This window comes from Muntiacus reevesi, chromosome 18 (genome assembly GCF_963930625.1).
Source record: "Muntiacus reevesi chromosome 18, mMunRee1.1, whole genome shotgun sequence".
Taxonomy (NCBI): domain Eukaryota; kingdom Metazoa; phylum Chordata; class Mammalia; order Artiodactyla; family Cervidae; genus Muntiacus; species Muntiacus reevesi.
This window is the reverse complement of record NC_089266.1, coordinates 46,263,921-46,290,651: the sequence shown is the minus strand read 5'-3', so window position 1 is coordinate 46,290,651 and position 26,731 is coordinate 46,263,921. Positions and strand designations below refer to the sequence as shown.

At 53.2% G+C, this 26,731-nt stretch overlaps 1 protein-coding gene across 1 annotated transcript in view; it reads right to left on the bottom strand.

The window, feature by feature from the left end:
• TMEM132E (transmembrane protein 132E) overlaps positions 1 to 26,731 on the bottom strand; it is a 56,808-nt gene that overhangs the window by 11,850 nt on the left and 18,227 nt on the right. The window contains exon 2 of the mRNA XM_065910117.1: positions 889 to 1,819. Coding sequence (XP_065766189.1) covers positions 889 to 1,819 — 931 coding nt within the window. The remainder of the gene's footprint in view (positions 1 to 888; positions 1,820 to 26,731) is intronic.

The window sequence follows — 26,731 nt, the reverse complement described above, 5'->3', positions numbered from 1 at the left end:
CCAAATGTCCTGACACATGGACACTCTCCTGTTCTTATTTTGGCTTGCAGTCAAGGGACTGCTCTCTGATGTCCATTTCTCCTCTTTGGCCTCAGTCTCATTATTTGTAAAATGGGGGAGTTGCACCTTAATGTCTAAGGGCCCTTCCAGCCCCAGTTCTATCATTTTGGATGTCCTTGCTTGTGAAAATAGGCGTTTCCTCTCTACCATGACACTAAAGAAAGCTGGGCGCTGAAGAATTGATGCTTTTGAACTGTGGTGTTGGGGAGGACTCTTGAGAGTCCCTTGGACTGCAAGGAGATCAAACCAGTCAATCATTCTAAAGGAAATCAATCCTGAATATTCACTGAAAGGACTGATGCTAAAGCTGAAGCTCCAATACTTTGGCCACCTGATGCAAAGAACTGACTCATTGGAAAAGACCCTGATGCTGGGAAAGATTGAAGGCAGGAGGAGAAGGGGATGACAGAGGATGAGATGGTTGGATGGCATCACGGACTCCATAGACATGAGTTTGAGCAAGCTCCGGGAGTTGGTGATGGGCAGGGAAGCCTGCCGTGCTGCAGTCCATGGGGTCGCAAAGAGTCAGACATGTCTGAGTGACGGAACTGACCAACCATAACTCTATGTCTGTGAGATAGGGAGGTCAGAGCTGATATTTTGTGGCCATTAGGCAGATGAGAACATTGAGGCTCAGATCAGTGAGTTGTCTTTCTGAAGTTGCTCAAGTGATAACAGGAAGAACTGAGACTAGGATATTGGAGGAGCAGGTCTGGGCGCACCCCCTACAAGATTTTCAGGTGCACATCAGACCTTGGGAGGAGGCCAGCCAGCACCCCTCCCGCCCCCCTCCGCCCCATACCCCATCTCCCAGCCATAGCCCCCTACCTCAGAGTGAAGTGCTCCAGGCTGGGGCTGGAGGGAGAGGAGGAGTTGGGGGCCAGGTAGAGGACGATGCTGAGCACCTCGCCCGGCTTGAGGGGCCGGTCCGGCAGCCGGATCATCAGGTTGCTGTCCAGCCTGTGCTCCTGAAGGGTCCTCCTGGGGGGCGGGCGGAACAGGCTGATGCTTCCGATGCGCAGCAGCGGGTGCTGGGTGGGGCTCTCGGCCCGCGCCCCCGCTCCGGGGCCGGCGCCCCGGCGGGTCCCCCCACACCCCCCCGACGCATCGGGGGCATGAAGCGTGTAGTAGAGCTCGGCTTGCTGACTCTCCCCGGTCGCCTCGGGCTCCAGCCCATCCGGAGACTTGCGGCGGGCGCTGGGCGGCGCGGCCGGAGCCGGGGGCCCGAACCAGGCCAGGGGCAGCTCGGCCCGCACGAGACAGGTGGCCAGACCCCCGCTGAGGCGGCAGGAGCTCTTGACCTCCCGGGCGTCGCGGAAGGCGTGCAGGCGGACGCAGGGCAGCCGCTCGGTGACGCCGAAGTCATCCCAGTCGCGGCCGGCCACGTAGAACAGCACCTGGGCCACGGGCTGCGAGGCGGGCACGCGCGGGTGGACGATGAAGGCGCGCACCTTCCAGCTGACCGTCAGGCGCTCGGGGATGTCCAGAGTGCTGGACGGCTGCAGGAGCTCCCGGGCCACCACCTGGCTGGTGCTGAAGGGCCCCAGGGAGACGTTGAGGACGGGCAGCTCCTTGGTCTGGAACACCACGAAGGGCTCGGAGCGCTGCAGGGAGCCGTTGGCCACCGTGGGCGGCGGGGGCCGCGCCTCGCGCAGGAAGAAGGCCAGTCGCGTGTGCGACAGGCGGTAGCTGATCGGCAGCACCGGGCTGGCCTGGGGCCCTGGCGGACTGGGGCTGGCCGGGTGGGAGCGGCCAGAGGCTGGGGACAGACAGAAGAAGAGCCCAGAGTGGTCAGGGGAGCGGGCTCTCGGACCCCAGGGCGCCCCAGCCTCTCGCCTTGACAGAGGGCTGTCCACTCCCCGCCACACCCTGCTCTCCATCCTTGCGGCTCCAAGCCTGGCCCCACCTTTACTGGTTAATTGCCCTCTTTGCTGATTCCTCCATCTGCGAGGTAAGGGTAAAGCTAATCCCTATATCAAGCGTTGGGAAGCTTTAAAGAGGCTTTCTCCTCAGGCATCCTCATTTGTAAAATGACTGTAAAAATTGTTTCTGCCTCCAAGTGCTGTTGTGAGGACTTACCAAAGTCATGTGTGTGGAGGGCCCACAGCAGACTGTGGTGCTAAGGAGTAAGTTTTCATTCTTACTGTTATTAATGGTACAGTGCAGTACATATTACCGGCTTTCCCAGTAGCCCAGCCGTAAAGAATCCGCCTACCACGCAGGAGTCTCAGGAAATGTGGCTTCGATCCCTGGGTCAGGAAGAGCCCCTGGAGGAGGGCATGGCAACCCCCTCCAGTATTCTTGCCTGGAGAATCCCACGGACAGAGAAGCCAGGTGGGCCACAGTCCACAGGATCACAAAAAGTCGGACATGACTGAAGTCACTTAGCATGCATGCCCAGTACATAGTTAATGGTTTACAATTGTTTATTAAACTCAAATGATTGTGCATTATGATGACAGGCAGTGACTTATTTGATCCTCCGATTGAGCCTTTGAACCAAGTATTATTATGATCTCCATTGATTCAACCAGTTTTCTATCAGCAAGTTCTCTTTTTTGAGAGCCTATACTTATCTCTTACAAATAGAAGGTGCTAGAAGCTTAAATAACTTATCCAAGTCCACACGAGTGAAAGGGGCCAGCAGTAGGATTCGAACCTGGGGCCACCAGGCTTTCAGACCCAAGCCTTTATGGCTCCAGCTGCCTCAGGTGGTGCAGGGTCCCCAGGGATTCCACATGCACCACCCCCCCACCACCTACTCCCTGTATGCTTACATGCATGCTCAGTTGCTAAGTCGTGTCAGACTCTCTTGTGACCCCATGTACTGTATTTTTCTAGGCAAGAATACATGAGTGGATTACCGTTTCCTTCTCCAGGGGATCTTCCGGACCCAGGGATCAAATCCACATCTCCTGCACTACAGGTGGATTCTTTACCACTGAACCACCTGGGAGGCCCTACCACCCCGCAAATACACACAGGGAAGTTGATCGCCACCCCCCAAACCCAAACATGGGTCTTGGGGTCTTGGGCTTGATTTTTCCCTCCTCTTGGCCCCTCTCCCCATTCTCGCAGGATTGTGCCAGGTTCTAGCAGCTCCACCTCTTGGTGCTCTGTCTCTGCGTTTGAAAGCCAGGTGGGCGCAGCTTCAAATCCTACTGCTGGCCCCCTCCCCAGGTTCCTGCTCCAGCTTTGGCTTCACTCTTGTTGTTATGACAACATAACAGCATCTAACTGGGTCTGTCCTCTCTGCAGCTCTTCTCTCATCCCTTCCCTGCATCGCAGCCAGAGGGATTTGTTTCCTCCAGACACCAATTCTTGGCTCCTCATTCCCAGCTCAGCACCTGGGGGACACTATCAGGGGACAAGAAGGACCAATATGGGGAGGTTGCGGTTTGAGAATCAGTTCTGGATCTTCCGATGGACCTCTGAGCTGTGTTCTTCGCTTTTGATGTAGTGTTGTTATTTGTTTTTGAGAATCAAGAAATTCCTCTGTAATTCATGCAACACAATGCAAACATTTGTACTATTAAAGACTCTCTGCTTACAGAATAAAATTCAAACTCACCTTGCACCTGAGCATGGCATTCAGGGCCCTCTAACAGGGGGCTCTAGGCTTCCCATTCCCCAGCATTCCACTTCCCAAGCCCCTGCTGCTAGCATAACTAAACAACTTCTGGCTTCAGTGCTTGCTGATGCTGCCTTCCCGGGAGAAGGGCATGGCAACCCACTCCAGTAGTCTTGCCTGGAGAATCCCATGGACAGAGGAGTCTGGCAGGCTGTCCATAGGGTTGCACAGAGCTGAACATGACTTAAGTGACTTAGCATGATGCTGCCTTATCGCACCCTCTGCATTGGATTCTCTCCTTTCCTATCTGCCCACATCCAAATCCAAACCTTCCTCCAAGGCCCTGCTTGAGTGGCACCTCCTCCATGAAGCCCTCCAAGATATGACCTCTACTCCTGGGAATTTCTTTAGAGTTCTGCCCTTCTCTGTGGGGACCTCTCATCCTGCCTGGTGGGACAGTTATCTATGAGGCCTTGCACTCAGCAAGCCTCTAACAAATCACAATTGATTTACACTGAGTGATTCACAGAGACCTCGAGCCCAAGGAGGAGACTCCTAATTGATTATGCGGTGGTTATTGCCACTTATGCATATTATTATTTTACTACCATCAATGAAACCTTGACAGTTCCACAAACATTCACACCCAATTCCTCATAAACTCAATGAACTAAAAATTCCCTACTCTTGAAGATCTGATGTCCATGTCTGATTTTTTTATTTAAATCTGTGGTTTAATTTTCTAATTTAACAAATGAGGCAATTAGCTAGGGGCATGACAAAGGCCCTGGGTCAAATGTCCTAAGAGGAGTGGGACCTGGTGTGTGTGACTCTTTAGGGCCCCTCCCAAGCAGCCCTTCAGATTACCTGGGGAAACCTCTGGCCCCTGGTTCTCTGGACAGCCTGTACTTTAATCATCAGACTGCTCCCTCCGTTTCCAAGAGAACTCTGTTCTCAGGCCGCCCTTCCCCACTAGACACTCTGTGGTGCTGCAGAGTAAGCCAGTTGCCAGTGATGGGGTGGAGTTGGGGGCCGGGTCCCAGATGAGGAAGGGGAGGTGTCTGGAGAAACGACAGAGCCTTCCTGGGTGGTGCCTGGAATCCCTGCTCCATGGTCACCACTGGAGTCTCTGAGTAGGTGTGTGTGGGGGGGCTGGTCCCAGGCACACAGGTGGGATCTGGGATGGTGACCTGGGCCAGAGCACACAGCTGACCAACTGCTTTGGGAGTAGCAGGAAGCAGGCAAACAGAAGCTTCGAGACTCAAATTCAAGGCTTATCCTCACCACACTCAAACGGCAACTTGCTTCCCATTCTGAGCCTCAGTTTCCATCTCTAAAATCGAGGTGGTAGCATCAGGCCCCTCATGGAGATGTTGAGGGGAGCTGAAAGACCAAGGGGGAGCGGTGGGGCAGTGCTACACGTGATGGGATGTCCAGGGCCTATGGGTACTGAGTCGAGATGGGGAGTGGGCACGGGTCCTGCTGGGGTGGAGCAGGGCAGTGGCTGTCACGACTCTCATGAACTCTGCGTGCTCAGGCTGGGTGGACAGGGTGGGGACATGGACGTCAGAACCACTGGCCCTGCCTCGCTTATCATCCCCAGGAGACCCCAAAGGCTGCTAAGTGGCACTTAATCCCCTTTGACCCACTCACAGTCCCAACCTGAGGGCGGGCCGTCTGGACCCCTTGGAGGCACAGTTGGGGCGGGACAGTCAGACAGGCAGCAGACTCAGAGGAGCGTGGAGGAAGGGACTGGAAAAGCATGCTTGCCTGCCCTGCTCCACCCTCAACAGATTTTAGTGGGACCAATGCAGTACTCTGAATGAACCTCTCCGCATCAACTGGGAAACCGCAGGCTAATGAGAGCACCCTCAATGGGGCTTCCAGGGGAGACCTGATGGCCAGTGGGCTGAGGGTTGCTGGCCCTAGGCTTGGGACTCCTGATCCTTCCCAGCAACCCTGCAGATAAGGAGACTATGCTTCTGAAACAGGAAGCAACTTATTTTAAGAAACCAACTAGCATTTAAAAAAGGGAGCCAGGAAAGGTAGTGTTAGGTACAACAGTTTTGGTACTGATGGCATTATGACACACAAACATGGCCCCCTCCCATCACCACGACGAATCATTCTATCCTCTGGCGCTCTGAGGACTTTCTGTGGGCCGAGCAGGGATGGAGGTGTCCCTGAGACCCCTGCGCTAATCCCTGCTCTCCGGCTCACTGACTCTGGAGCCTAAAGGAGGTGGCTTGATCTCTCTGGGCCCCAGTTTCCCCAGGGAGGTGGGGAAGGCCCTGGAAGCAGTCTGGTGGGGCTGCAGGAAGGGGAGACTGGTGGAGCTGCCAACAGATCAAATTTTCAGGGACACAGTGTGTGAATGTGCATGCACACGCGCACGTGCCGACGTGGATGGTGGCCTCCATCACGAGCTAGGTTCTGAGGTAGGGAGGGGTCCTGCAGGGGTGGATGAGCTGGCCTGGATTCACTCTGCCTTGGAAACAACTCAACTCCCTCCAGACTAGTGGGAAGCACACACACGCACGCGCGCACACACACACACACACTCGTGCTCATAGGGAGCCAGGCACACGCCTGTCTGTCAAGCCCCACAGCAGGCACCCCTTGACAGGTGGTTCCAAACCCCTGCTGCCCTGGCCTCTCATCGGTTCCGCTCGACTTGCCAGACCCCAAACTCCACCTGCTGACTTCTGATTCGGCTCGGCTCACCCTGTGAACCAGACAGTATTGTCTTCCTGTTGGTGGCCTCCCTGCCCCGAGCAGCATCACTTGAATTCTCCTCTGCCCACCCCACCATCTACACAACCTTGGGCCTAAGGAATGATATGGGTCTGCCCCCTGACCCCATTTCTGTCTCCCTAGGAAGGCGGTTCTCCGTGTCTCATCATATCTCACCATCAGCGTTACGGGCTGAGTTGTGCTCGCTCCCAGGTTCATACGTCAAAGTCCTAACCCCCGGAACCTCCAAATGTGACTGTGTTCAGAGATGGCGATCTTTGAAAGAGGTGATTAAATTAAAATGAGGTCATAGGGGTGGGCCCTAATCCAATAGAACCGGTGCCCTTAAAGGAGGAGATTAAGATATAGCCATGGCTGATTCATGTCAATGTATGGCAAAACCCACTACAATATTGTAAAGTAATTAGCCTCCAACTAATAAAAATAAATGAAAAAAATTAATTAATTAAAAAAGAAAAAGACATAGACACACGAGACAAAGACACACGGAGAAGGTGGACATCTACAGGCCACAGCGTGAGGCCTCAGAAGGAACCCACCCTGCCATCACCTTGATCCCAGACTTCCAGCCTCCTCAGACAGTAACTAAGGATGGGGAGTCTGTGAATGTAAGAGGTCTGAACTCCCATCCCCTGACCTCCATCAATCTCCCACCCGCTCCCCTGGGTTCTGAACCTGCCCAGGCTTGGGGACCCTTGGGAGCACCATCCTTGGGGCCACTTCAGGACAATGCCCAGCTGGGAGGCAGCAGGCTTCATCCTTCCCCTCTTGTTCCAGAAAGAGACTAAGGCATCACTGGAGCGAGAAAGACACTGGACCCACCAGCATGGAAGAGAAGATTTGCACAGGGGTGGGGGTGGGGTAGTGAGGACCCCTCATTCTGCCATGCCTGGCTCAGGCATCACCTCCTCCCTGAAGCCTTTCTGGATATCTCCATTACCACCACCTGGGTGGAAAAATTGTTCTGTGCAGCTCCAGCTCCAGCTGATCTGGAGCTTGGCCCTGGTATGAGTGTGAGATGCAAAATCGATGTTGTGTCTCGTTGGTCACCTCTGTGAGTGCTCCCTGGGAGGCGGGGTGGGCAGGATGCTGGTCCACGTGCCTCTCCATCTCTCAAGTCACCTCCAGCACCAGAGGGCAGGTACTTATTTATGCTTTTGCCTTTCTAGCTGGCTTGGGATCTGGGCAGACACTGGACTTGACCAGCTTCACACAGTGCACGGCGTGGTACACACGTAGGTGTGTGTATGTGCTTAACGAATGTCAATTCTATCCTCCTCTAAGGCTTGAGGCACCTGCTTAGGGACATTGGCTGGTACATAGGCCCTCCCTTTTCACCTCAGCCTGGCCCTAGGTGTCTAGGAGGGAAGGAGGAGCCTTTGCTAACCCCAGATACGCGTCATACCTTCTCCCCAGACACAGAGGCCACTTCCTTCCAAATCTATAAATGAATCTGTGTGGAGGCTAAGGCCAGAGGAGGGGGGCCTCTGGCCATCTCCCTGCCTCTCTAATCAAGATCAGATGCCTCCTGCTTCTATCTCTAATTGCCCCCAAATTAAAACTAATCACTTGCAAATCAGAAAAAAAAAAAAAGATTGTTGTTAGCTTTTTGAGTTTGAAGCTGTGGGGTCACAGCAGGGCATGTCAGCAAGGCCAGAGGGTGCAGGTTTGTGCTGGGAGATGGCCTGCTCACGTGTGTTGTGTGTGTGTGTGTGTGTGTGTGTGTGTGTGTGTGTGTAAGCACCACACCCAATGTCTGGTGCTTAGGGATCCTTCAGCATTTATTCTTGAACTTGCCTGAATGTGAGACTCAGCCACAGAAAATCAAACAGCCACAGCAAATAGATTCTAGAAGGGCTGGATCCAGGACGACACAGTCACAATGTTCAGGGGAGAGACCTGGTCCCTTGCATGCTTATTAAGCCTCCCAGGCATTGCCATTATCATTGGAGTTTGGACCACACAGCACTAAGCAAGAGGGACTGGGAGATGCTGAAGGGTTGTGACCTGCATGCCATCATGTGATGATGCTGACAGTGCAGGATGAAGCATCCAGAGCCTAGAACAGTGCCGGGCACACACTGGTGCCAAATCTACAAACGGATGAATGACAGAAGAGAGGAAGCAAGAGGCGGGGTTGACGTAGGTGGTGAGGATGCTAGTGAAACTGAGCAGGACCCTGCCGCATCCTTCTGAATACAAAAGCCTTTCCCTGTCCCCTTGCTTCTTGTCTGTAGGAAAAAGGCTTCAGTCTCCTAGTTGGAACTCGGGGAAGTCTTCCCTGAGTTCTAAAGAGCAGGCACAAGCAGTTAATGATTCGGAGAATAGAGTCACAGGACTCCTGGGTCCTCCTGCAAGGATGAAAATAAGTCTGATGCATGACTTTGAATTGTTCTGCAGAAACTAAGACTCCCCTCCTGACCCAGGTGGAGGATGGTGACTATATGCTGACCACAAGCATGCAAACCCCAGAGTGGCTGGGACTAGAAGGTTGAGATTCCCAAAACATCACCCTATTACCTTACCACCAACCAGTCAGAAGAAGGTCCGTGAGCTGATCACCCATCCTCCAAACCTCTCCCTTAACATCATCTTTAAAAACCCTCACCTGAAAGCCATTCAGGAATGTGGGTCTATTAAGCACAAGCCACCCATTCTCCTTGCTTGACCCTTGCAATAAACCTTTCTCTGCCCCAAATGTCAACATTTTAGTTTGTTTGGCCTTACTGGGTATTGGGCACATGAACTAAAGTTTGACAACACTGGAGGCCACGTGGTCCAGAATCAAGAGCCCATGGATGGGCTATATCCAGTGACCCTTCAACCCAGACCTCCAGGCCCACAGGAGGGGTATGACTTGCAGAGTACACTCCCCTGGCCCAGGAGTTGGCAGTGGAGGAAACTCTCCACTGAGACCCTGAAGATCTAGAAGAGAGAGGAGGGATGCCTGGCTGATGGGTGGATCTGATCCAGTGCAAGCGCGTCATTTCTGCATTCTGAGGCCCTATTTCCCCATTAGCAAAATGAGGATTTAGCAACCAATGTACTAGTTACTGGGCTTTCCTGTTGGCTCAGACGGTAAAGAATCTTCCTGCAATGAAGGAGATGTAGGTTTGATCCCTGGGTCAGGAAGATACCCTGGTGAAGGGATAGGCTACCCACTCCAGTGTTCTTGCCTGGAGAATTGCATGGACAGAGGAGACTGGTGGGCTACAGTCCAGGGGGCTGCCAAGAGTTGGATATGACCGAGTGACTAACACACACACACATGCACTAGTTGCTCCAAAGTGAGTGCTGGAGTAGGAGAAACCTACGTCTTGAGAAAGATTTTGTTTTTTAAATTAGTGGTATGCGGTGTCAGTAAGGGTTTATAAGATATTAGATGTTCACATGACCTACTATTGAGGGGTTAACTGGGCAAACTTTCTAGAAAGCAATTTCAAAATATGTTTTAAAGGCTTTGAAATCATTCATGCTCCTTGCCCCAGTAACTCTGCCTTTGGGAATCTAATGAGCAGAAACTGGTTCAAAGATTTATGCTGAAAGATATTCACCACAATGCTATGCTTATTAGTAAAAAAAAAATTAGAGACAACCTAAATGTCCGAAAGCAGGGTATTGTTCAATAAAAGCAAATGTCTAAGCATGGAGGTTTTCAAAAAATATTTACTCAGGTGGGAAAATGCTCCCCAAATAGTTTGAACTAAACAAAGGAGGATGCAAAACTGGCAATATGGCAGCATATCAATTTTTTACAAAAATATGTAGACACTGGGAGGAAATACATCAAAATGCTAATGGTAGTTATCTCTGGGGGGTGAGGATTATGCATGATTGTTATTTTTTACTTTATGCTTTTATGTATTTCTAGTTGTCTGCAAAGAACATGTATTGCTTGTAAAATTAGAAAGAAAACAATAAATGTCATTAAAAATGAAGGAAAGTGTTTGAAGCTGTTCCAAGAATTAAAAAAAGGAAATTAAAAAATAAAAGGAAGAAGAATCTATGTGGTTTGGAAGCACACAAATTCACATACAAATTCCAGATCTGACACTTGTGAGCTGTGTAAACTTGAGTCAGTTATATACCCTCTCTGAGCCTGTATTGCCACATTTGTAAAATAAGGATGTTCTGTGCTACATGTAGTCGCTCAGTTCGACCCCATGGACTATAGCCCTCCAGGCTCCTCTGTCCATGGGGATTGTCCAGGCAAGAATACTGGAGTGGGTTGCCATGCCCTCCTTCAGGGGATCTCCCCAACCCAGGGATCGAACCCAGGTCTCCCGCATTACAGGCGTATTCTTTACCGTCTGAGCCACCAGGGAAGCCCAAGAATACTGGAGTGGGTAGCCATTCCCTTCTCCATGGGATCTTCCCGACCGAGGAATCAAACCGAGATTTCCTGCATTGCAGGTGGACACTTTACCAGCTGAGCTATCAGGGAAGCCCAAAATGAGGGTAATAGAATCTATTTCATAGAGTTGTCATGACTAAATAAGCAAATTACTTGGCGGAGTTTCTGGAACAGAGTCAGTGATCAGTGCTCATTCATTCATTCATTCATCACTTACTGGCTATTTGGTTCTGAGAGGAGGGAAGTGCTGACCTGCTTTTCCCCAGCACTTGGTGCATTGTTTAGCTCCTGGCAGGTTCCCTGTCAACATATGTTAAGTTAAACAGGACAAGTGCTGAGGTGACAGGCACATGGAACAGAATGTCCCGAGGACCTGGAAAGTGGCACCGAGGCCGGAATGAGGGCTCGCTGTTGGGGTCCCTGGAACCCAGCCCAGGAACCTGACGCTCAGCACTTTCCTCCTCCCTCCGGGCCTCGGTGTCCTCACCTGGGAGAAGAGGCTAGTCCCTGTCCTGCCTGCCACATGGGTGACCTCGGGCTGGGCAGGGGCCATGTGTGCAGGGAATCCTGGTGGGTTCTCATCCAGGCAGGGACGGCCAGATAAAGGGGAGGTGACAGCTGGGCCCAGCAGGCCCCAAACACGGCCCCCTCTCCGCTAGGACAGGGCTTCTGTGGACTCTAGAGCAGTCTGGGTCTTGCAAAAAGATGCTAAAACCCAGCCTCACCTCTGCTCATCAAACCCAGTGCCTAGGGCGGGGCTGTTTCTGTCTCTTTTCAAGCTGACAAAGATGCATTATAGGCTGGTCCATATAGGCAAGAGGCCACCCGAGGTGGGACGGTGATCATCCACCCCGAGCAGGAGGAGTCCAGCAGAGGAGAGGGAGGCTCCCTGAGGCCTGGGGCCCGAGACACATGTCCACCCCCGCTCCGAGCACCCCTGCACCTCTCTCCTCCACTTAGCTCTACCCCTTCCCAAAGCAGCGCCCTTGGGGCAGGGCTGAGTGGCCCCCATCAACCTGGAGGCTCCCTGTCCTCTAGCCCCTGTGTCCCCAGCACTGAGGGCCCCCGTGTGCCGGCAGTCTGGGCTGGGCTGGGAGCAGCAGGAGCTGGTGGGGAGAACTTCCGTTCAGTGAGTATGCTAATACCTCACCGCAGGGGTGGGGGCAGGGGCAGGGTGGGCCCCTGAAGTCTCCAGTGGCCCTCCCCCCCGTAGCCCCCAGGGGCTCCTGCTGCCTCCTTGGAGGGTGCAAATCCTGGGGCAGCAGCTTCCTAATACTGTCCCATCCCTCATGGGGCTGGAGCACAACACTGGAATAGTGAGCTGGGGCAGGGGCGAGTAGGAGGGGCCCCCTTCTCCCACGTTGCCCTAAATCCCCTTGGCCTGCTTGGTCCCGACAGCACTGGGCGATTGGCCAGGTCATTTCCGGCCATCTGCCTGGGGACTCCCCGAGTCTTAGCTGAAGGACTGCAGGGCCCCTTCCCCCATATTTTACATATAAAGCAACTGAGGGTCAGACAGGCTCTGTCATTCATTAGCTGTGTGACCTTAGGCAAGAGGTCTAACATCCTTCTATTATATTTCCTGGCTTCCCTGGTGGCTCAGATGGTAAAGAATCCACCTGCAATGCAGGAGACCTGGGTTTGATCGCTGGGTTGGGAAGATCCCCTGGAGAAGGGAAGGGAAAGGCTACCCACGCCACGATTCTGGCCTGGAGAACTGTATACTTCATGGGGTTGCAAAGAGGTGGACAAGACTCAGTGACTTTTACTTTCACATTGAAAAACTGCAAAATGAGGTGATAGCGGTCTCTCTTTTTTAACTATTAAAAAAATACTTATTACTTTTTAGCTGTGCTGAGTCTTTGTTGCTATGCCCGGGCTTCCTCTATTTGCAGTGAGTTGGGGCTACTCTCTAGCTGCGGTACTTGGGCTTCTTGTTGAGGTGGCTTCTCTTGTCACAGAGTTTGGGCTCTAGGGTGCATGGGCTTGGTAGTTGTCACCCACTGGCCTAGTTACCCTGCGGCATGTGTAATCTTCCCGGATCAGGGATCGAACCTGGGTCCCCTGCATAGCAGGTGGATTCTTAACCACTGGACCATCAGGACAGTCAGAGATGCCTCTTAGAGAGGGTTACTTTGATAATTAAATGCTAGTGTTAGAAGAAGCAAAGCATTTCAACAGTGCCTGACACCCAGCTGTTGTTGTTTAGTTGCTCAGTCGTGTCTGACTCTTTTGCGACCCCATGGACTGTAGCCTGTCAGCTCCTCTGTCCATGGGATTTCCCAGGCAAGAAATACTGGAGTGGGTTGCCCTCTCCTTCTCCAGGGGATCTTCCCGACCCAGGGATGGAATCCGCATCCTCTGCACTGCAGGTGGATTCTTTCCTGCTGCACCACCTGGGAAGCCTAACACCCAGTTAGCCCTCTTGAAATGTTAGCTATAGTTTGGGTGTTACTACCTTCATCGTTAAATGGATCCCCACACAGCCTCCTGAGCCCGGGCCCGGAAACCCTTAGAAACCCAGTGACTGGCTCCCCTTCCCCGTGCATGAACCCCTACCCTGATCGTCTCATGCTCTCTTAGTGGCTGACTTGCGTGCCACTAAGGGTGGGTGGCCTGTTGCTGGGTGTCCCTGGCACCCTGCACAGAGCTATGAATGAATGAAACGATGGCTGGGGTGGCCCTATCCTGGGCCATCTCTCCTGACCTGGCCATCTCTCATCTCCTGACCTTTTGCTTTCACAGCCTAAAATCCGTCCTTCCACTGGGCCAGATACTGCGGGAAATCAGAAAGACACAGGTGAAAAAGAGGAGGGAAGGAATAGATGCTGGTGGATGAAAGAAGGAACCAAACTCAGCTAAGGTGGGAGGTAGGGATGCTTCCTGAAGGTCAAAAGAGGTCCAGGGCACCAGAAGATCAGGCAGCCACGGGCCCCCAAGCAGGTGTTCCTGGGACAGCCCCTGTGTGCTGGAAATGGCTGTCTAGTCCTGCTCCTGGGCATGAGGGAGGGCACCTGAGGCTCCAGGATGGAAGGAAGACCTGCTGGCTACACAGCAAAGTAGGCCAGAGGCCCAAGGAAACAGGGTTCTTATTGCCCTGCTTCTCCCAGGAGCGTCTTCTTACCGGCCCCAGAGGCTTGATGCTAGACAGAAGCAATCCCAACAGGAGACTGAGGAAATGTCTCCTGGTCCCGAGAGACTGGTTGGGCTGAGATCACTCCTTCCCCTCCACCTTCTGCTCTCACGGAATCCTGTAAGTTGCTTCCCTGATGGCTCAGTTGGTAAAGAATCCGCCTGCAATGCAGGAGACCCCGGTTTGATCGATCCCTTGGCGGGAGGATCCCCTGGAGAAGGGAACGGTTACCCACTCCAGTATTCTGGGGGACTTCATGGACTGCATAGTCCATGGGGTCGCCAAGAGTCAGACACGACTGAGTGACTTTCCTTTTCATACATGACCCCGAGGTGCGGAGCCTTGGGACCTACGACACAGAGGGAGGGTGAGAAAGGGTAGCCCGGGGGGTGAGGATGTGGACCTGCTGGGGGGCGAGGACCTTGAGAAATGGACCACTCCTACTGTGAACCTGGGCTGCGGGTGGCCCCCTCCCTAGTGCCTGCTCCGTGAGCCTGCCCTTGGGAGTTGTGAGCACGTGTCTGTCTCTTAGTCTATCTGCATCTGCGACCTCATGATCAGGACCAGAGGCTCAAAACAGGCTCCTGCAGACAAGGAGGCCTGTATTTTCAGGCATCGCTCCCCTCTCCCCGCCCCAGGAACAGCTCTGTTATTTACTTCTGAAAATCTGGAGGGGCCCCGTCCTCACCCCTGGCCCCGGTGACCACCGGCAAGGCCAGGGCGTGACCTCGGCCCCAGACCTCAGTCGGCCCCGCCTGGTGGGCCGGATGTGACGTCTTTTCAGTGACGCAAAAGGCTGCATGGGGATTCAGCCCTCGGGGAGCCCCCGTTTCACCCCCAAACACACCTGCCTCTCCTGCAGCCCGATTTCCCCCACTTCAGGAAGACCCTCCCTGAGTGAGTGAGGAGCGGAGCCTCACTGATGTGGGAAGGGCCTTTTCAAGACAAAAGGGCTGCCTTTGCCAGCCCAGTCCTTGAGCCAGCAAGTACCAGGGGCCTCGGGCAGTGAAGGGGGTGGACAGCCGTGGGGCGGGGGCGGGGTACCCTCTAAAGGAGCAAGCCTGAGGGAGGTCACCCCACCCAGGAGGACCGGCCCCACCCCAAGGGCATGGAAACCCGGCCTTGACCTACTCACTGACCGACCTAACCAGACCACTGGTCAGGCTGCCAGGGAGGGCTCGGGGAGGGAGAAAGAACAGAAATAAGGCAAGGATGGCAGGAGGTGGGGGTACTGAGAGGTACAGAGGGGAAGGAAACAGCGGTGGGGGAGAGAGGAGGTAACTCCATCTGAGCGGGTGGCCAGGGGGTGGACGAGATGAGTAGAGGGCAGGGGATGAGGGCTGGGGGTTAGGATGGAGGCTGGGGCTGGTGGCCCAGGCCCAGGACACTGCCTCCCCGCCGCCCCCACCCCGACCCAGGAACCTGGGCAAACCTGCACAGCCCAGCCCGGGGGCTGTGGCAGGAGCGGTGGGGGAGGGGAGCCTGGGGAGGGGACTGCTCTCCGAGTTACACTAAATGACTAATGTGCATTATCCTAATTATAGCGGAGCAAGCTGAGCCTTCCCACTGGCGCAGCCGCCTGCATCTCCTAATAAACAATTAGCCGCAAACAACAGAAAAAGAAAGTGTGTGTGTGTATGAGAGAGAGAGAGAGCATGTTCCTGAGTGCGCCTGCGGTGAGTGGGGGTGGGTTTGGAGCTGGGCCTCCCCCCCACCACACACACACACTCTCCTCCTCCTGCTGCTCCCGTGGCAGGAGAACCACATCACTGTTCTAGCTCATTCCATCAGGTCGGGGGTCAGGGCTGCAGCCAACAGCAGCCCCTCCACCCCCTTGGAGGTGGAGGGTGGGTCCAGGGTTTATATGTAGAGGCTGCTTATGGAGAGCAGGCACTTGGACTGGGTCCCAGATTCCTCACTGATAACCCTGGGGACTAGCATCCTTGCTTTTGCCTGTGAAGGAGCCCAAAGCTCTGAGAGGCTAAGGGGCTTGTCCAGGGGCACACAGCTGGGGTGAGGCCCCAGTGGCCAATCTGAGTTCTCTGAGCTCATTGAGAAGGAGCATTGGTCTCCAGAAGTTGGAGACCAGGGGATCAACTAAATGGTGTTCCCAGACTGGCACTGCAGGTGGGCATGACTGTTACGTTGTTCAGTTGCTAAGTCGTGTCTGACTCTGAGACCTCATGAACACAGACCTCAAGCACACCAGGCTTCCCTGTCCTTCACTCTCTCCCAGTTTGCTCAAACCCATGTCAGCTGAGTCGGTGATGCCATCCGACCATCTCATCCTCTGTCGCCCCCTTCTCCTCCTACCCTCAGTCTTTCCCAGCATCAGGGTCTTTCTCAATGAGTTGGCTTTTCTCATCAGGTGGCCAAAGTATTGGAGCTTCAGGCACGATTATGAAGGCAAGATTTTGTTGCTGGTCCACAGAACCACCCCTAATGTCTTGACAGCAGTCTTGAGATGGGAGCCTTTTTCCTCGCACATTACGCCATTGGGAAGGAGAAAAGTATGTGTGTGTGTTGGAGATGGAAGAAACTCAAGGACCAGAGAACTGCCACCTGCAAGGAGAGACCTGGGCTCCCATTCCCCTTCTGCAGAACGCACAGGGGTACCAGTCTGTCTTGGTTTGTTCAAGATTGTCACGGTATAATGGGCTTCCCTGATGGCTCAGTGGTAAAGAATCCGCCTGCCTACATCATGATGTACCTTTTTTCCCCTCTGTACTGTTCGTTTACAGAGTTTGCTTTCTCTTATTTTTTCCTAAATAATTTATTTAGGCTGCACTGGGTCTTGGTTGCTGTGTGTGGGCTTCCTCTGGTTGCGGTGAGTGGGGCTACTCTCCAGCTGCGGTGCATGGGATTCTCACTGAGGTGGTTTCTCTTGTTGAGCAGCATGGGCTCTAGGCACACAGGCTTCAGCAGTCATGGCTCGGGGCTCAGTTGCTCCGCAGTGCTAACCCCTACACCATCAGGCAAGCCCTCTGCTTTCTCTTAGACCGAAGCCTTACTGAGGGCAGGGAGCAGGCCCTTCACTCTGCAGCCTGACTGCCTAGTACCGTATCATAACCAACACTCAATAAAGATATTCAACAAATAAATATTTATTCAGCCCTTTCTCTGCTCAAGACCCTGCTGGGAACTTCCAGGGAGACAGAGATAAAGAAGATGGTTTCTGCCCTTAAGGAATTTGCTGGCTACCAGGGAGACCAGACAAGTACATAAATAACCACGCTACAAGGTAGGAAGTGCTGTAAGGCTTCTCAGAAGAGCAGAGCTCCCTGGGCGTGGGAAGAAGGGTCAGATGCCTACACAAGCAACTCGGGAAGGAGGAGAAGGAGGAGGGATGGGAGCGCAGGGTCTTGAAGAATAAGTTGGAATTCACCAGCTGCCCAGATGTGTTGGGGACCTTTCAGGTAGAGAGAAGAGGGTGGCACAGGGGTCAGGGGGGCTAAAGGCCACTTTGGATTGAGCAGCATGTCCCAGGGAAAGCTGAGACTGGGTGGGCATCAGGGAGCAGAGGGTTTCAAATGCCAGGCAGAGGCATCTGTGGATTTCATCCTAGGGATTTTCAAACTGTATTCTGTGGAGCTCTGAGGCTCTATGGAAGCATCTAGGCCCAGTGTGGGGAGGATTCACAGCCATCGCCATCAACTTTGGTAGTCATGAATTTCCACCTAGGAAATAATGGCTCCTGTGTCTTTGAAAATCTGCCCACATGCCATGGGTGATAGGGAGCCGCTAGGGTTCTTGAGCGGCGGGGAGTGACGCCAGGAGGTGGTGCCTGGCCCTGTCTCCCTGTCCCCTTCCCTGCCACATACCCTCAAGACAGCAGAGAAAAGCAGGGGAGATGGATAAAGCTGCTGCTGTGAGGGGCTGATACACAGCATGAGAAGCAAGCACTGTGATTAATTTCCTAAGCTTCTGTTGTCTCAACAACCTGGTAGGTTGGTCTGGGCTCCCTGCCCTGGGCTGAACTCCTGACATCCTGAGGTGAAGGGGCAGAGACCCCGGCAGGCACCTTCCCCAGCTCACCCCCCTCTCACCTGATGACCATTTCTGCTCACAGTCGCCTTCCCCTTCCTCCTTCTCCCATCCCCATTTCACCCCCTTTAACCCGCCCCTCCTCTGTCCTTGCCCGACACCTGTTCTGAGGGTGCTGAGAGAGCAGAGTAGCCGAGAGGCTGGTCCTCCAGCCCACATGCAGAACTGAACACAGGATGCTCCCCAGACATCCCCCCAGACTCCACACCGAGGTCACGCTTTCCAGACTTCTGCTCACTGAGATTCGCCCACCATTTTTAACAGACGCTGAAATCCCACCTCTTCCAGGAAGCCTGTCTGGGCTGCTATAACGGAATCTGAGCTAAGAATGGTTCGGAATCTGAGCCCCTACTCAGGTAAAAACAGCGATAATCAATGAATGATGTCTGCTCTGAGTGCTGGATGGGAACAGTGGTTTCAGTGTCACATCATCACTGTCTTCACCCTCCTAACTCCTGGCATCAGATGGGCATACCCAACCAGACATTTTTGATGTCCCTGCAGCCCTGAGATTCCAGAAGAGGCTGTACAAGGACAGAGGACATTCTCTTCAATGCTGAGTCCATTTGTTCCTCTGTCGGCCCCTCTCCTCCTACCCTCAGTTTTTCCCGAGAGGCAGAACCAAACCAGAACCCTGGGTATCCAGCTCTGCCTGGCGTCTGCTGTGTGACATAGGCATGTCCCATCCCCTCCCGTGGCCCCAGCCTCTGGGCCTGTGACCTCTCGGGCCCTTTCCCCTTCTGACTCTGGACCACTCTCTCCCTGCAAGGCAGACAGAATTATCTCTATTCTTCTGGGCTTTGCAATAATATGACACAGCCATGCCCCTGCCTCAGCCTATGGGGAGTGGATCTACTTCCCCAAGTTTTGATTCAGGGCTTTGCTGTGGGATTTGTCTGAGTCAATGAGATTTTAGCAAATGACACACACAAAGAGTCTTGAAATGTGCTTGCACAACTGGGCCTTTTCATCAGAATAATAAGCCTCAAGTCGCACACAGTCCAAAGATGCAAGAAACATGGACAAAAGGAGTGACCATCAACTTGGAGTCCTGCCAGCCAATCCCAGTCCTCAACAGCCAAACCCCAGACACCAGAAGTCTTGCAAGAAACAAATGTGTAGCACTTTATGCCACTGAATTTTGGGGGCAGCCTGTTATGTGGCATTATTATGGTCATAGCTGACTAATACATCTTTCCTAGGTGCATGGAATCCTGGTGCTGAGGAGGGGCTTTGAGGGGTTGTCTCAGCCCTTCTTCTGTCTGTAGACAAGGCCACAGCCTTGTTGGAGGCACAGGGCGGTTCCCTGCCGCCCAAGGGGGACAGCAGGACAGGGCCAGCCTGCTCTGAGGCTGGGGGTGTCTTTGGGGAGCCTGGCCCAGTGGAGCCTGTTCTGGATAATGAAGAAGGGGCCTCTGACCCCACCACTGAGGCCGCTCTCATTCCAAAAGGAGGCATCTTTGCTGGGCTGAGCTTTGAAGAGCCACGTGGTTCTGGAACTGTGTTGTCTCATCATATAGTTCATGCTCCGAGGGCCTCAATTGCCCGTGTGACAGTCAGGGACAAGGGACCTGAGTCTGCTCACTTAGGGCTTCGCGGCTGATTACATAAGGAAATGCAAGCAGCTCTTTAGGCAGCGGGAGACAGGCACATCTCTCTCAGTGCTGCCTAAGCATTCACTGGCTCTCTGCCTCGGGATTCTGGGCAGCTGAGTTGCAGGCAGTGAAGTCTGCAGCTTAGCTTCCAGGCTCAGATAAACCTGGCTTCGAATACCAGTCCTGCTTCTGTCCAGCTGTGTGACCCTGGGCAAGCAGCTCACCCTCGCTAAGCCTCTGCCATCTCTCCTCTAAAGGGCTCATGACAGTAGTAGACACTCCATGGGGTTGCCTTGAGGATGAATGCAAGTCCTTTGCATGATGCCGGGCACAGAAGTGCTTGGTGAAACATGTGAGCAAGGGCTATTAATAATAAGCCAGGAACTTCTCTGGTGGTCCAGTGGTTAAGAATCCGCCTTGCAATGCAGGGGTCATGGGTTCGATCCCTGGTTGGGGAACTAAGATCCCACATGCCATGGAGCAACTAGCTCATGCCGCAATTATACAGTCCAAGCGCCACAATGAAAGAACTCAAATCATGCAGTGACGATCCCCTGTGCTGCATTAAGTCCTCATGCTGCCAAATAAATAAATAAACATTAAAAATAATAAATCACCATTATTAAATAATTTTTATAATAATTCAGTTCAGTTCAGTCACTCAGTCACGTCCGACTCTTTGTGACCCCATGGACTGCAGCTCACCAGGCTTCCCTGTCCTTCACCATCTCCCAGAGCTTGCTCAGGCTCATGGCCTTTGAGTTGGTGATGCCATCCAACCATCTCATCCTCTGTCATCCCCTTCTCCTCCTGGAGGAAGGAAAACAGCCTCAGGGTGTTTTCTAATGAGTCAGCTCTTCGCATCTGGTGGCCAAAGTATTGGAGCTTCAGCTTCAGCATCAGTCCTTCTAATGAACACCCAGGACTGACCTCCTTCAGGATGGACTGGTTGGATCTCCTTGCAGTCCAAGGGACTCTTGAGAGTCTTCGCCAAACCACAGTTCTAAAGAATCACTTCTTTGGCACTCAGCTTTCTTTACGGTCCAACTCTCATATCCATACATGACTACTGGAAAAACCTGGACTAGAAAAAGCCTTGACTAGATGGACCTTTGTTGGCAAAGTAATGTCTCTGCTTTTTAATATGCTGTCTATGTTGGTCATCGGAGAAGGCAATGGCACCCCACTCCAGTACTCTTGCCTGGAAAATCCCATGGACGGAGGAGCCTGCTAGGCTGCAGTCCACGCGGGGACGAAGAGTCAGACATGACTGAGCGACTTCACTTTCACTTTTCACTTTTATGCATTGGAGAAGGAAATGGCAACCCACTCCAGTGTTCTTGACTGGAGAATACCAGGGATGGGGTCGCACAGAGTCGGACATGACTGAAGTGACTTAGCAGTAATAGTAGCAGCATGTTGGTCATAGCTTTTCTTCCAAGGAGCAAGTGTTTTTTAATTTCATGGTTGCAGTCACCATCTGCAGTGATTTTGGAGCGCCCCCCCCCCCAATAAAGTCTCTCACTGTTTCCATTGTTTCCCCATCTATTTGCCATGAAGTGATGAGACCATCTAGTCAAGGCTATGTTATCTCCAATGGTCATGTATGGATGTGAGAGTTGGACTGTGAAGAAAGCTGAGTGCTGAAAAGTTGATGCTTTTGAACTGTGGTGTTGGAGAAGACTCTTGAGAGTCCCTTGGACTGCAAGGAGATCCAACCAGTCCATCCTGAAGGAGATGAGTCCTGGGTGTTCATTAGAAGGACTGATGCTGAAGCTGAGACTCCAATATTTTGGCCACCTCATGTGGAGAGTGGACTCATTGGAAAAGAACCTGATGATGCTGGGAGGGATTGGGGACAGGAGGAGAAGGGGACGACAGAGGATGAGATGGCTGGATGGCATCACCGACTCGATGGACATGAGTTTGAGTAAACTCCGGGAGTTTGTGATGGACAGGGAGGCCTGGCGTGCTGCAATTCATGGGGTCGCAAAGAGTTGGACACGACTGAGCAACTGAACTGAACTGATGGGCCCAGATGCTGTGATCTTAGTTTTTTGAGTGTTGAATTTTAAGCCAGCTTTTTCACTCTCCTCTTTCACTTTTATTAAGAGGCCCTCTAGTTCCTCTTCACTTTTTGCCATAAGGGTTGTGTCATCTGAATGTCTGAGGTTATTGATATTTCTCCTGGCAATCTTGATTCCAGTTTGTGCTTCATCCAGCCCAGCATTTCGCATGATATACTTACTCTGCAAATGAGTTAAATAAACAGGGTGGCAATATACAGCCTTGACGTACTCCTTTCTCAATTTGAAACCAGTCCGTTGTGGCATGGAGTGGAGGCTTATGAAATATGATCAAGAAAGCAACACGTGACTCAACCTTGGGTCATCCGCTGGCCTCCAGGGAGCACCTCTGTATGGTATGACCTCAGACAGGCTGTGTACCATCTGGGCCTCAGTCTCCCCACCAGTAATAATAAGAGGGGGTTCCCCGAAAATCCATCCAGCCCTGACGACCTCTGCCCTCAGGCTCTGAGTGGTCTGTCACCCTGCAGCCTCTTGCCCTGGTGGCCCCCATACCCATCGGCTGGGGACTCTGAGTTCACACACATTTGAGATGCAGCACTGGCTTATCCTCAAAGGGAATAAGGCAGGAGAATATAAACAGGAGGGAACAGTCTCCTCCATGCGTCACCATCCTGCACCCTGACCCTCCCCCATCCCACTCTCTATCAGCCAAGATGCAGCCACAGAGATGAATTAATCATCTAAGGACTTAACCCTCAGAAACTACCTCTGGGCCCTGCACTGACCATCTGATCCATCTCGGTCCCATGCAAGCCGGGCCTCGGCCAGGGGACAGATCTTGCAGGAGGACGCCCCCTCCCCAGGAGACAGTACTCCCACCCTGCCTCCTGCAGCTTCTGCTATTGTTTTGCACCAGCACTTTCAGGAAGATGTCCTGGGAGGTGGCTCTTTTCTCTCTGTGGACAGTTCGATTACTTCCATCCCGCTTAGACCTGCTTCCCCACCTTCTGTTCTTGATGTACATGGTTCTGGTTGCAAGATGGGTTAAAGGCAGCCAACTGGCAGGGTCTGAAAGGTCAGCTTTGCTAATTCCATGGTGAACGCTGCCCTGCTGGTGCACGAGTCCCAGACTCTCTTCCCCCGATGACCTACCCAGAAACCACTGCCTGGGTCATGCCCTCCCTCTGCAATGAGAGTTAGGTTCTAACTGGTTCCATGGGGCTGAAACTTGAACTCAGGCTCCTAAAGGGGACACGGGAAAGCTCTGGATCTTCTTCATCCCTGCTGGTCTCCCAAGGTGACACGTGTCCCCCTGCTCACACCTGTTGGGAATGGACATAGAGAGGGAGCACTTCACTTCCAAGCCCCTTCTCCCTGCTCCCCACCACCTGATGGGGTGGGGGAGTGGTTCCCAACATGTGTTCCTGGGAACCCCCTCCGGGACCAGGACTCCCCAGGGACCCCAGACGGAGCACCTGGAGGTGATCGTGGAGCCCAAACGATGCAGCGAGAGGAGGACAGAGTGCCGGGCTCAGATCCTTTCTCTTCTGATAACTGAGAGCCACTTCCTCCCCGGAGGACACTCAATTGCTCATCTACCCAAGGAGGGTTAACCCTGCCTGACCTGCCTTACGGGGCGGTTGCAGGGAGGAGAGTTGTGGAGTCTCCCGGGCAGCATCATGGGAGGGGTCACAGGTTCAGGAATGTCTCTGAACCTGGGGCTCTGGGACAGGAGCGGGGAGAGAGGCCGCCCTGTAGCCAGGGCACTGCCCCTTCCTCCCTTCCTTCCTCGGAGGCCCCAGAGGGGACAGGGCCATTACAGAGGAGGGACTTCAAGTCGACAAAGACAAATTGGCTTAATTGACCCAAATTAGCGGCAGGGAGGGCCCCGATGGCCCAGCTGCCGGTGCATTTAATCACTGTCACCCTGTGTGGTCGGGGCGGCCCCCTCCCCCAAGGCCATTAGGGTCATCTCCCATAATGAAAGCCGCCTCTCTGGAGTGTCCTCCGTCAGCAGGAAGTAGGGCTGCGACTTTGGGGACAAAGACAGCCTTAGTGTTCAGGGGTCGGCGCGCCCTGCAGAGCGGAGCCTGGTTTCAGGAGAAACAGCTTGATCTGAGATGGGGCAGCCCCGGGAGCTGGGGGTTCTTCCCAAGTCCCTCATTCTAGGCTCCATGGCCACCCCTTGGAACGAGAGGGCTCCCCCTGGGGCCAGCTGACCAGCACGCCTTCTCCGAGATGCTGCCCAACGCGTGCTCTTTACAGAGGCTCACGGAAGGGCAGGGGGCCCGGGCCTCGAGACCGGCTTCACTTCTCTCTTTCCACTTTCCACCATGATGGCTGGGGTGATGCTGGGGTGATGATCAAACCGGAGTCTCCTGCAAACCTTTAGAAGGTATCAAGCCGGAGCCCTCCTTGGCCTCTGGTGACACCGTCACCAGGATCACGGTTGGCTGTTACTGCTGAAGTCCTATACCACGAGACGGCCGGCAGGACACTCTTCCCCCCCGGCTCCCTCCAGGTGTCTACCTGCTGCTTGGTGGGGACTGTCCCTCCTCCCTTCCCCTCCCACAGCACCCACTGGGGGCTGGGCCTGGGCTCAGCTGGCCCCGTCACCGGGTCACTGGTCTTGAGACCTCAGCGCCTCCAGCTCATCGCTACCCCTCTCCAGCTACACCTGTCTTTCTCTTGCTGGGAATCTTGATCTGCCAGGACCGTCCTTGCATCGCCGACAGAGGCTGTGTGGAAAGTGCCCCAACACTGTGCATCTCCCTCTGGCCATGTTCCTCTCTTCCTCTCCATAAACGCCGGGTGCCGGTATTACAAAGCACAGACCCCCAAGGGTGGAGTCCATGCTAGGTTCAATAAGGCCAGAACATTCTGTCTCCCAACCTCTCTCAAAACTGGCTGTTAGAACTTGGAAACACATTTCCACCCCTTTCTCTATAGAGACAGTATTATCAATAGCAGCTACATCCCAGGGCAGTCCACCAAAGAGCTGTTACTTATCATACACCCCATAAATATTTATGGAGCCCCTACTATGGGTTACCATGAGACGGAACAGTGGTTCTAAGCTGGTCTGGGTCCTGGGACAGAGGACTAAGTGAGGGAGAGAAAGGGAAGGAGAGAGAAAGAAGTTTCCCTGCAAATCATTTAAAAATAGGACAAGTCCAATCATCAACACCTTTTTCACATGCCTCCTCCTTCCCAGGGCCCCTCTCCTCTGGGGCTTCCAAGTCTCCCCTCCCCAGTGGAACTCCCAGCATTGGGATGGCTCCTCTAGGATCATCCCAGTTTCAGGGAGCTTTATAAAATGCAGGTTCCCAAGCTCCTCCCCAGCCAAACTAATCCAGAATTTCTGGGTGGGTCCTGAGAGGGGACTCCTACTCTATTTCCACTCCCTCTACCACATTTAGAGAGTCTTGCTCTAGTTGTTGCTGTTGTTGTCGCCAAGTCATGCCTGGCTATTCGTGACCCCATGAACTGCAGCACGCCAGGCTTCCCTGTCCTTCACCATCTCCCGGAGTTTGCCCAAGTTCCTGTCCTTTGGAACATTTCTAAAACTCTCATATTTAGGGAGAAAAAAAAAACTGAATAACTTGCTAATACAGAGATTTTCCTTTGACACAGACTTTAGGATTTTTTTAAAAAAATTAATTAATTTGGCTATGCTGGCTCTCAGTTTTGTCACTCAGGTTCTTTGATCTTTGTTGTGGCATGGGACCTTTAGTTGAGGCATGTGGGATCTAGTTCCCTGACTAGGGATCAAACCCGGGCCCCTTGCATTGGAAGTGCAGAGTCTTAGCCACTGGACCACCAGGGAAGTGCCTAGGCTTTAGTTTTTAGACCAGCTTTAAGTTCACAGCAAAACCAAGTGGAAGGGAAGTCCATATACCCTCTGCCCCTACACTTGTTCAGCTCGAGTAGCGAGCCTCAATCATGGCTTCCCTTTAGAATCACCCAGGAGACCAGACCACAGCCCAGACTAGTGAATCCAGAATCTCTGGGGCTGGGATCCAAGACACATGCATTTATTAGAAAGAGAAAACCAAATGTTGCATATTGACACATGTGTGTGGGATCTAGAACAACAGTATGGATGAACCTAGTTCCAGAGCAGGAGCAGAGTGTGGACACATCGGAGGAAGGAGAGCGGGGGATAAATTGGGAGATTAGGCTTGACATACACACACGACCACGTGTAAAGCAGCTCGTGGGAAGCTGCTTTGTAGCACAGGGAGCTCAGCCCAGTGCCCTGTGATGACCCAGAGCGGGGATGGGGGTGTGTGAGGGAGGCCAGGGGGAGGGGAATATGTATCACGTAGCTGATTCACTTCTTTGTACAGTTGTTCTAAAACAACTATGAAAAGTGAAGGTGTTAGTTGCTCAGTTGTGTCTGACTCTTTGCGACCCCATGGACTGTAGCCCACCAGGCTCCTTGACGCCTCCATCCATGGCATTCTCTAGGCAAGAATACTGGAGTGGGTTGCCATTCCCTTCTCCAGGGGATCTTCCTGACCCAGGGATCAAACCCGGGTCTCCTGCATTGCAGGAGGGTTCTTTGCCATCTGAGCCACCAGGGTAAGCCCAAAGCAACTATACTGCAATAAAAAGCAAAGCCTGACTGTGTAGACAACCCTGAGAATCACTGCTTGGGTTGTTATATTTTTCACAGAAGCTTTCCCTCCCCTACCCCTGCATCCACAGATGACCAAAACTCATCCCTGCCCTCTCTCCCTACTCCCCTCCACCTCCCTGTTTCTCCTTGGGACTCAGGTCCGTGCCTCCATGATGACACTATTTCCATCTGCTGGGACCTAGGATGGCAGGTGCATATCTTGGGTCAATACTGTGTGGCTCAATGTGGTTACCAGAGGCTGGGGGCCCGAGGCTGTGCTCTGGCTGCAGGGACTGGACTGAAGCTCTTCCCACGGGGTGGGGTGGTCAGGAGTTCTGTAGGTCATCCCGTGGAAACCCTCAACTGCTGGGCCAGGGCTGGGTCCCAGCCTGGGTCACCCAGGCTCACCCTGAGCATGGGTTTCCATCCTCAGGTGGCTGGCAGGTGATTTCACATTTGTAACAATTACTCACTTAATTGGGTTCCAATTACATCAGAGAGGGAGTGGAGGACTGTGTCTGTGTTTGTTCCCCCCCTTCCTCCTTCTGCACATCAAAGAGAGCAGCACG